This window comes from Solanum tuberosum, unplaced genomic scaffold, assembly GCF_000226075.1.
Source record: "Solanum tuberosum cultivar DM 1-3 516 R44 unplaced genomic scaffold, SolTub_3.0 scf00021, whole genome shotgun sequence".
In the NCBI taxonomy this organism is placed as follows: Eukaryota; Viridiplantae; Streptophyta; class Magnoliopsida; order Solanales; family Solanaceae; genus Solanum; species Solanum tuberosum.
Genome location: NW_006238947.1, coordinates 2,693,194 through 2,704,447, shown reverse-complemented (window position 1 = coordinate 2,704,447; position 11,254 = coordinate 2,693,194). Strand labels below are relative to the sequence as shown.

The window sequence follows — 11,254 nt, the reverse complement described above, 5'->3', positions numbered from 1 at the left end:
TTTTTATTATGCTACCCCCCCCCCCCCCCCCCACACACACACATATTTGGTCTTGAATTTTGTTTTCTTGGGTCAATTTGTGGAAATATTTTGTTGATGGGTGGTGGTGGGAACTTGAATGTCGAACTTAGAGCTGTATTTGGTTATGTGAACCACCTCATCTAAAACTTTAACTGTTAAGAGACACTGTTTTTGTTCATTGTAAAACACATCTTTCCTGCAAAATACTCTTTATGTTTATCAATGTTCTTTGTTATAATGAAGGCAAAAGGAGCAGTTAGTGACATCAGCAGTACTCTTAATGTAAATGAGGACGCAGAGAGACCAGAGAGAACGACCAGTGTTAGTTCTGGAAGACCATGGATTGATCCCTCCATTAAGGTAGTGATATGGAGTATGTTTTAACTATTGAACGTCTGCAGATATGCATGCTTGAACTTTTATTAAGTTAAGGAATCTAAGCCATTTAATATTGCAATATTGTAGCGTGCTCAGAAAGAAAAGTTGAATGAGCATGTTCCTGAGAAAACTATCGGTACAGCATATGGAGATTCGGATTATGTTTCTGATCTGTCGAGACGTGCTGCCTTTGGAGTAGGAAGAGGAGGCGAAAGATTTAAAGAACAGGGGTTTGATAAACCTTGGTATGATTCCGGGACTGGTAAAATATTGAACCAAAGAAGCGGCTTGGACATTAAGCATGGTTTCCAAAGTATACCCCAAAAATCTGCAACCTCTGATGCACATCCACAACTGATACCGTCCTTACCAAATAGAACCAGTACTTTAACGGATAGGAGCTGGAAGAATTCTGAGGAAGAGGAGTACATGTGGGATGATGTAAATAATGCAGCTAAAGACCGGTGGGCATCTGAGGATTCAGATAAATCTGTAAGAGAATGCTTAACCAAGATATATTCATATTAGTACTGGATTCGTTTCTAAAAGAATTACATGCGCTTTGCCCACTGTAGTTCTAGTTCTGGACATATAATCCACCTTAATAAGAAAATGCAGTAATAATCTCCTTAAAGTTATTAGTGTCTAACCCATTAACTTTTTGTCTAATCGTTTTCTTGCAATCTAATTTTTTTGTTTCTTACGCTTGTTAAAATTCTCATGAAACCAGCAGGCTTACTTCTCATCAAGGACACTTTTTGCTTTTGGTAGAAATTACTATTTGTGCACCAACTTCTAGCCCTTCAACATGGATCAGTATATTCTCCCGCTTTTAGCTGCTACTCTCTCTCTATAACCTTTTTCTTGACATCTGAGAGCCCCTTTGGCAACTTTGTCTATCGTACCGATCTATTCTATTTATCATTGTAACTATGAGCTTGCTTTAAGATGTCTTAAGTACTGCGAAAGTCATTTCTTAGAAAGAATAGGTTACTTACTAATATGCTTAAACTAGTTTGTTAAATTGATGATTCCAAACGTTGTTGGCTCTTGTTAATTGAGCTAGTTTCGTAATTTCTTCTAGTAGCTACTTTTTTGTTGTGTAAAATGTCCATGCTGTTTTTGACAGACCAACCTTGTTATTTTCCTGAATCTGCAGGACTTAGAAAATCAATTACGGAGACCACAAAGCACAAGGGATGTCGGGTTAAGGGCTGATAGTGAAGCCTCAGCTGATTCTCTTTCTGCCGAAGAGAGAGGGTCAGCTTCTTTTGGGAATCAAATGTCAGCAATGTGGTCCAGGGAATCACATGCTTTAGATGGAGCTAGGCATTCAGCTTCTGTTCAAGGTGCTCCAGTTCATCCAGAAGGCTATCAAACTTCTTTCTGCGGGTTGTCAAAAGCTGCAAATTCAGTAAGTAGGGCATCTTACAAGTTACAGACAGGTTCAGTCCATGTTGGAACGCCAAATATTGGGCCGATGAATGCAACTCTGGAATCCAGGGGATCCATAGTGCAACAGGGAGAGACTCTCAGAGCTGCCTCTCCCTCTGCTCAGTCACCAATGCATCAGCGTCCTCCATCCCCATCACTTATAACAAGCAACACTAATCAAGTAATTAATAGTCCCGGTGAGCAGTACCAGATGCAGACCAGTTCTCGTTCTGATCCAAGACTATCCCAAATCTCAAGGAGGTCAAATCTAGATCCCCGTAACCAGTTTGCCCAGGAATCTCTGGCAATGCCATCTCGGAATAGCGTTTCAGTTAATTCACAAAGACAACAGCCTCCAAGTTTGCAGAATTCGTCTGCCTTGTCTTCTTCTCATCAGTCAAGACATAAGGTTCAGCGGGAAAGCCTGGAATCTGAATATTCTGGTCAAACTAAGAATTCAACAGCTCCTCAGATTTCAGGTTTTCCTGATCCCTCTAGCACTAGCAGTTTGTTGGCTGCTGTTTTGAAGAGTGGAGTCATTGGTAATAAATCAAGTTCTGGTACTACATCGAGTTCTCTTGATAAGGGTGCTCTGTCATCCCAAGCCAGTGCACAGCCTCATCCCGCTCAGTTTTCCCCATCTGGGCCTAGGATCCCACTGGCCTCCGTCACTAGTCTATCGATGGACAGAAATGCTTCAAATCCTCCAAATTATCCCCAGAGAAATGTAGAACAGCCACCATTGCCACCTGGTCTACCTCGAACTCTTGTAGGGAGTGCATCATTGCAGACGCCGAATGCACCAAATACTGCTTCCAGTCCTCTTTCAAGTATTTTGAGTACATTGGTGGCGAAGGGGTTAATATCTGCATCAAAGAAAGACCCACCTATTTATACTCCTTCGGATACACCTCCTCAAACTCAGAACCTTATTCCACCTGCAAGCTCCATTTCAACTCCTGCTTTATCTGCTCCAATATCTGCATCTGTTCCTTCTTCAGCTCCTAAGGATGAACTTTCTCACTCAAAACCTTCTGCTAAAACTCTTGAGGTCTTACTTCAGTCCACGAATGAAGAGGCAAAAAGTCTCATTGGGCTTGTATTTAAGCCAGATGTGATTCGGAATTCCCATCCTGCTGTGATCAGTGACCTTCTTGATGACGTTCCACATCAGTGTGGAATATGCGGTTTTGGACTTAAACTCCAAGAGAAACTTGATAGACACTTGGAGTGGCACTCATTGAGAAATCCAGATGTCAAACTGTTGAATAATTCAAGAAAGTGGTATTTAAATTCTGGGGAATGGATTGCTGCATTTGGTGGCCTCCCTTGTGGTGATAAATCCAAAGGGCCAGCTGGAGGTTCTAGTGAGACATCAGAATGTACTGAGACCATGGTTCCTGCAGATGAATGTCAATGTGTGTGTGTTTTGTGTGGTGAGTTTTTTGAAGACTTCTACAATGAAGAAAGTGACGAATGGATGTTCAAAGATGCTGTTTACATGAGTATTCCAAGTGAAAGTGATTGTCAGGGTCCGATAGTCCACAAGAACTGTATTTCAGAAAGTTCTTGTCAAGAGTTGGGGCTTGCCTAGGATATAAATTGGTAAGTGATATGATGTTAAAGTTGATTTTAGATATTTTAAATACTTTACTAGATACTAAATATGAAAGAAGCCTTTTCATGTGGTTTTCTGGTGCTGCTGGTAAATGGGTGGCATCTGTTTTCATAGATAAGAATCTGCCATCGATTCTTAATGAAAAACAAATATGTGGTATTTTTCATTTAAATTATTCCCCAAAATATATGTTTAGCTGATTTTGATCCTTCAAGTGTCTGAAAACTGAATACAAGTTACTTCTTGGCACCTTGAGTAAAATATCGATCTAATTGTCTGACATCCCCGTTTTGGAGTGCGTTGCTCTTGAGAATTAAATGCTTTTCAGAAGAGAGCACTTTCTATAGTTCTTAAATTTTCAAAGTGCTTTGAATTCAACTTGATTTTGGGCTGCCAATAAAATGGCTAGACAAGTTATGCTGCCCGTGAAAATTGTAAGTTGAAACTTTTGGACTGGCAATAAAATGGAGGAAGCTTAAGTTTTGAAATGCAATTTAGAGATGCATTATTCTTTTTGATCTTCCTTTGGACTTGCGTACGTGCTCGAACATTTTAATCTTGCCATCCTTGCTAGTTTGTATGTTGGTATTTATACGTTCCTTGCAGTTCCTTTAATTCATTAGTAGCCACTGCTGACTTGTATTGTATCATATTGTCCATGGTTTCATTTCTCAGGTGTTGGATGCTTGATTTTTGTTCTGTTAATCGAAGATAACCAGGTTCATTTTGAATTACTTGTAATGGTTATACATCTTCTTGCTTAGTAAGTCTCTTCCATGCTTTTATTTGAAATGACAACGAAATGGAAATTCTAGATACTAGAACAGTTTGCGCATCACATCTTCCTCAATTTGATACTTTCTGTTCACTTACATTGTCCTCAGTGACGTTTTCAGTTTCAGTTACTGATGCTATTGAACAAAAATCATCCAGCTACAATTCTGTTCAAGATCCAACTTAAACTTGCCAAAGCAAGCTACTGAGTGTGCATTCACTTTGTTAGAACATTAAGGACTTAGAACTTTTACCAATTATGTAGCCTCAGCAGCTTTGTCGCTTTTAAGTTCTTGGACGCTTGGGCTATCATCGCAACCATATTGTTGGTTTTAGATGATCGATATTTCCAGATTTTGATAGTAGTTCTTCATTTACTGGGATGTAATTTCATTGCCTGTATGTTTTTTTGCGAGTCCTTGGTTTTTACTTCTGGTAGAAAGTAGGTGGTTCTTGAAGCTGTGGACTGAACGTTCGTTCACATGAGTTGCTGCTCAAGCTGATGAGGATCTTTACAGACACAGACTTCTGTGGAATTGTTCATTGTGAAATTTTTTTGTTGTCAACACCATAATCCTCATTTTACTCTCTCTTACTGCATATTAAATGACGCGAATATGACATGAGTGCTTTCGAGAATTGAGCATAAGAATGTGAATATGCTTTGCTGCAACAGTTTTTCCTCTGATGTTCTTGAAAAAAAAAGGGGGATCAAATTCATGTTACACAATTTTCCAGCTGCAGTTTCTTCTTTTGTTCCAAATTTTTAGATTTATTAATTTTACTTCTGTTCATGTTATCCACTTGATCCAAGCATTTCTTCCCTGATTCTCCTATGAACATAAAAATGTTGTACTTAAACTGCAAAACATTTAATTTGAACTTCTCATTTCATCGCAACGTACCTAGTACAGTTTCACAAGTGGAGTCTAAAGAGGGTGGTGTGGACACAAACCTTACCTTTACGAACACCCTCTGCTTAAGTAACTCATTTACTCAATACTTGAAGTGTTGACATTGACTACAGGGGTAAATTAGGTACAAATTATTATTTTTTCAATAATTAAAACTAATTTTTTTCTAAATAATGTGTGAGATGCATAGTATAGTAGTAGTATTATTGAATAAGCATGGTTCAATCATACAGCTGTGTTAAAAGACAAGACACTAATACCAATGAATGATTGTACATTTGGACTTAAAAGAAAGAAAAACAGACAAAGGTGCAATAATTGAAGGAATCTGCTATAGGTCAACTGTGGGTCTACCAATTTTCTCTTAATTGGAATTTGAATTGACCCCTTTTCTCATGCTATTGTCCCCTTATCAAGAAATTACTCCCTTCATTCGTTTTTACTTGTCATATATTTTTAAAATAAATTTTTATTTTTATTTATTACGTTTAACATATCAAGAAAAAACAATTATTTTTTTCATGTTTTCCCTCAGCATTAAATACTTATTTTCCAAATCATTTTTCAAGACTTAATACTAAACATTATTTAACAGGGATAGTTTAGTAAAATATCTATATCAATAATTGTTTTAAAAATGGATGTGCTAAATCAAACAATGACAAGTAAAAATAAACGGAGGAAGTATGCTCTTTCTTTTCACCAAATAAAATAAGTAGTATTTTTCTTAATCCACCCTAAATAAAAAGGATATCGGGAATTGAGCCTTTGTGGTTAGTTAATTTTTTTTAAAAATATATAGAGAGAGTATTGAAAGGGCTTCTCGCTCAACGGATCAAAGACACACTAAAAATCTTCCAAAAGCTTTTAGCGATGGAGTTGTTTGACACCTTGTTATCGACTCATCACTTCTGGAAAAAAAAACTAACCCTAACTTTGAACTATTTTACAAGGATACCTCCAAAAAATTGGTTTAAAAAAGTTCACTTCTTATTACTAAATCCATGTAATTTCAAGAATAACTCGAATAAATAGGACTCCTACTCAACAACCCATTGTATAAGTTGAATAAAATAAAATGACTAGTTTATATATATCACCAAAATACAATTTTCGACGGTGCAGAAGTATAATTTAAAGATACATTTTTATTTAAAAGTTGGGGTTATAAGTTCAAAGTATTTCTTTTTAATGATTTTTTGTTTTTTTCCATTGGTATCCGATATCCTCTGATTAAATTTAGATTTGTGTATCGCAAGACCTACTCTTAGAGTCCTCTCATAATTATTTTCATTTTCATAGATTCAAACCCCAGACAGCTAATAAGCTCTAGAGTGTACCCCTTCATTTCATATTAGTTGTTCACGTAATTAAAAATAATCATTCCAAATTATTTGTCAATTTATAAAATTAAGATAGAATTAATTAATTTTTTCCTATTTTATCCTTACAGTTTATTCCTTTTTAAAGGATAAACAAGTTTGTAAAATTTCAAAAAAAAAGTACCTTCATAAAATTACTCTTCTCATTTATGATTCTTTTTAAGGAGCGGGTAAAACAAAAATTAAACAACTAAATAAAGCGGAGAAAGTAATAAATAGAGATCAAGACTCAAAGAGTAATAAATTAAACTTTTGGCTACAAAACATAGTACTACAATCTTATGATACATTGAAATACAAGTTTTAATAAATTAAAGTTTCTTTTAGTACGTAGTACTCTAATTTAAGGTTTTCAAGTATAGAAAAAACATTACTAATTAATCATCCTCAAGAAAAAAAAAATATAAACTTGTTCAATGTTTTGGCTTGTGTTGAGTATAAATATAATCCAAATGAGCCTCTGCAATCATTCTTCTCTTGAAACAAACTTCATCTTTTTCTTCACAATCTTCTATTCCCATGAGCTGTTCCAAAATATTCCAAAAAGAAAAAAATAATTTGATTCAAGTTAGAGTCGGATATATGAATTTTAGAGTCGGAGCTAAAATATTATAACAAGTGTATTAAAGAAAATACAAAAGAATCTCTATATTGTTAGAAGTTACATGTATATAACTAGGCCTAAACACCAAAACAAATTGAAATTGTTGCTTAATTATTCATAGCTAACATAATATTTTACTAATTCATCGCTAAATGGTATTAGCAACGAATTTTTTTTACTAATTACAAAATTTTCCTATTAGCTTATTTTTTCTTTTTGTAAGAAGTGAAATCTCAAATTGATTATATGAATTGTCATATCGATTCGGATAAGCTCATATACCATACATAAAAGAAGGGGGGGGGGGGTTATAAGAGAAAGAACTTACATCATTGAAATCTTCTTGTACTTGTGAGGAAATTGGATTATTACTAATAATCCCATTAGATTCAATCTTCTTATTCTCTGTGAAATACTAATAATTAATTAATTACCATTCAACAATAATTTAATTTTTGAAGCTCTATAGAAATTAATTATAAAATAAAATAAAAAATCAGTACCTTGAGAATTAATTGTTGGCAATAAACGAGCTGAAGTTGTGTAGGAAATTAGTAGTAAAACCATAAGAGAAAGAAGAAATACAATATTTTTTTGCTCCATTTTTTGCCTTTGATTTATTGAGTTTTTTGCTTAAATTTCTTCTTTTTATTGTCTCTGTGTGATGATGAGAGAGAGAGAAAAAAAAGAGAGAGATGAGAGATAGAAGAATAGAGGTGTTGGGAGTTGTATAAATAGCAAGAATTTTAAGAGAATGCCAGCAAAATATTGTTAGTCAAAGTTAGTGTCATCATCGACGGGTTGAGTTAAATTTGAACAGATCAAAATAAATTGAGTTAGTAAACGAATAAAGTAATTTATAATTATAACATTGGAGATAGAATGATTATGAACTTTCGACTCTGTTTGCTTTAAGGTTAAAAGTCGAAAGTTGTTAAACGTGAAATTTTATTTATTGAGTTAGTATAGTAAAAAGTTCAAAACTGTTCATTTTTGAGCCATTGGATGTATGAATGCGTTAATGATCAGCCCAAAAGTTACTAAGCTAAAATTGACTGAATTAAAATGAACAGAATCATGGGTCATAAAGAAATTTTAGTAGTTCAACTGATTGACTATCTTAATTTTTATTTTATTTATAAATGTTTGATTTACTACATCCCGACCTCTGATTAAAAAAAATCAAAACAATCAAGGGTTGTAACATGACTCGTCCAACTCTTATTAAGTTCATTTTTTTGTTTATTATAATTTATTTGATTACGTAATAAAGAAATTATTTATTTATTATGATTTTATAAATTGTATATCATATAATTGTTTTAAAAAATATTTAATAATATTTTCTTATAAGTTAATTTTAGCTACATATTTCATTTGCATCAGCTAACTTTTAGATAAATTGCATTAAGTTAATAAATTAATTACAAAAATCTCAACAAATTAAATTATATTTGTATGAATTAATTTTATCATCCGTAAACAAACAAAAAGCCAAAAGTCACGTGGATAAAATAAAAGAAATGAAAAGAACTTTAAACCACTCATTTTCTCATTAGTTATTAGTTGCTATCTAATATTGTATCTGATGAACTTTTGGATACACCACATATATTATATGTATGTATCGATCTGAATATATACCTGTAAAAATTTGACACGTATATTTATGCACTAGCCTAATCTCATGCAAAGAAGAAGAATATATTTAATTTTCTTCGATGAAAAATTATATTTCATAAAAATTTCATTTCAGTTTTTCTTTTATGTTCTTATCATAATTTTTGGTTCCACAAGACCATAACTATATTTATGTGCACCTTTTGCTATATTTTGTAGAGATTTTAAAATATATATACACCTAGTCATTGAATTTTTTTTTAATTTTTCATACATTATATATTAAACAAAGATTTCTTTCTTCATTTTAAATTTTAGTAATCAGAGTTATTTGTACATATAATTAGGTGTGTGCATTCGGTTTTTCGGTTTGGTTTTGCACTATTCGGTTTGAATTTTTTCGGTTTTTGGTTTTGTAAAAAGTGTAACCCAATCCGATCCAAAATAAATTTGGTTTGGTTTGGTTTTCCTCTATTCGGTTCGACTTTTTTTCGGTTTGATTATTCGGTTATGTCAATAATTAATAACATAACCAAAGTAATAATATTTAATTTCTTAAATATACTTTCTAATATAAATCATAAGTAAAACTTAAAACACAATACTTATAAGTATACCTATTATAGATGTAATTCAAGCATAAAATATAAACGTAATTATCATGAAAGTCAATAACCAAAAAGGGACAAAAGTGGTTAACTTCGGTTTTTATTTTTTAAAATCTGAAACCAAACCAAAAAACCAAACAAAGTAATTTATTAATCCAAAATCAATCCGAAAAATAAAAAAATCAATCCAAATAAAAATTCGGTTTGATTATTCGGTTTAATCCGTATAGTGCACACCCCTACATATAATAGCGATAGTAAACTAGTAAGTCAAAGACAAAAATATTTTTTCATTTTAACTAATTGTGTTCTAGATAGATTAATTATAAGTAAAATTATATAAATACAAATAAGGTTTTTAAATTTTGTTGAATTTACAATTTTATAAAACTAATCAAGTTGTACAAAAATTGATACCATCCATTACCATAGTTATAAAAAGAATAAATCACTAATCATAAGTTAGGATTATTCAACACTATATAAGAAGATTTGCAACTTACTCTTTTCATTCCATGTGAAATACTTTCACATTAAAGGTTTTTTTTTCTATTATGAAATTTTATTTTTAAAAAAGTGTTCCGATTAAATACTTTCGAAAAAAGTGCTAAATTTTGAAAGGCCCAAACAAACAGCACCAAAATTGTTTTATAGTAAAAGAGAATCATGTGAACATACTGCAAGGTCATAGAAAACAGTAATTACAGATTGTCATTATCAGTGGTCCATATTATGGTTTTTTCTCTTTTTTTCATAAACAAACAAAGTTTATTGTGGGTCTTTCTGCTAGAAAAAAAACCCATATAATCTATATATATATATATATATATATATATATCATGTTGGACATTCAGTGTCTGGTGCTCGTATTAGTGTGGAAAATAAGTCTGAATCTAACATTGCAAACTGAATCTAGAATCGCTGATGTGGCATGCCTCTAAGGCCTAGAAAAATATTTATCTTTTTTGTGGTTTTTTTGACCATTTTTCAATTTAAAATACAAAAAAAAACACTTAAATATTGAAGTTGTCTCCACAATTATTATCTTTGTATGTAATTTTCATGCCTGATTTTTATTTGTTAGAATATGGGAGAGAGCAACATATATACGATCTTATTTGTGAAAGGAACTCGTCAGAATCAAGCTTGAAGAATATCAATCATTAGCATTATATCAAACTTTATCTACATGTATTTTTCTGTTACAAGCTTGTATATAGTTATAGTAAATTCAATTTTTCTTCTTTTTATTTTGCTTCTTTTCATTTGAAATTGAAACTCTTTTTCCAAAGAGTTTCTTTCTTCTTTTTCCCTTTTTTTAAATTGTTTTTTTATTTTATTTTAGCATTATTAGTGTTGTCTCCACAATTATTATCTTTGTATGTAATTTCATGCCTGATTTTTATTTGTTAGAATATGGGAGAGAGCAACATATATACGATCTTATTTGTGAAAGGAACTCGTCAGAATCAAGCTTGAAGAATATCAATCATTAGCGATATATCAAACTTTATCTACATGTATTTTTTTGTTGCAAGCTTGTATATAGTTATAGTCTGAATTCAATTTTTCTTCTTTTTATTTTGCTTCTTTTCATTTGAAACTCTTTTCCAAGAAGTTTCTCTCTTCTTTTTCCCTTTTTTTTTAATTGTTTTTTTATTTTAGCATTATTAGCGTTGTCTCCACAATTATTATCTTTGTATGTAATTTTCATGCCTGATTTTTATTTGTTAGAATATGGGAGAGAGCAACATATAAACGATCTTATTTTTGAAAGGAACTCGTCAGAATCAAGCTTGAAGAATATCAATCATTAGCGATATATCAAACTTTATCTACATGTATTTTTCTGTTGCAAGCTTGTATATAGTTATAGTGTGAATTCAATTTTTCTTCTTTTT

The 11,254-nt window shown here is 32.2% G+C and overlaps 2 protein-coding genes across 2 annotated transcripts in view; one reads left to right on the top strand and one right to left on the bottom strand.

The window, feature by feature from the left end:
- The window catches only part of LOC102593629 (polyadenylation and cleavage factor homolog 4), a 9,242-nt gene extending 4,365 nt beyond the window's left edge, over positions 1-4,877 (top strand). The window contains exons 4-7 of the mRNA XM_006341102.2: positions 265-381; positions 487-891; positions 1,559-3,438; positions 4,127-4,877. Coding sequence (XP_006341164.1) covers positions 265-381; positions 487-891; positions 1,559-3,427 — 2,391 coding nt within the window. The 3' untranslated portion in view covers positions 3,428-3,438; positions 4,127-4,877. The remainder of the gene's footprint in view (positions 1-264; positions 382-486; positions 892-1,558; positions 3,439-4,126) is intronic.
- A 1,860-nt stretch (positions 4,878-6,737) lies between these two features.
- On the bottom strand, positions 6,738-7,829 carry LOC102593302 (putative phytosulfokines 6). The gene is made up of 3 exons (XM_006341101.2): positions 7,629-7,829; positions 7,454-7,530; positions 6,738-7,045 (listed from the first exon to the last, which is right to left on the bottom strand). The coding sequence occupies exons 1-3, from the start codon at positions 7,726-7,728 to the stop codon at positions 6,935-6,937; spliced, it is 288 nt and encodes a 95-aa protein (XP_006341163.1). The 5' UTR covers positions 7,729-7,829; the 3' UTR covers positions 6,738-6,934.
- Between the last annotated feature and the right edge of the window lie 3,425 nt (positions 7,830-11,254).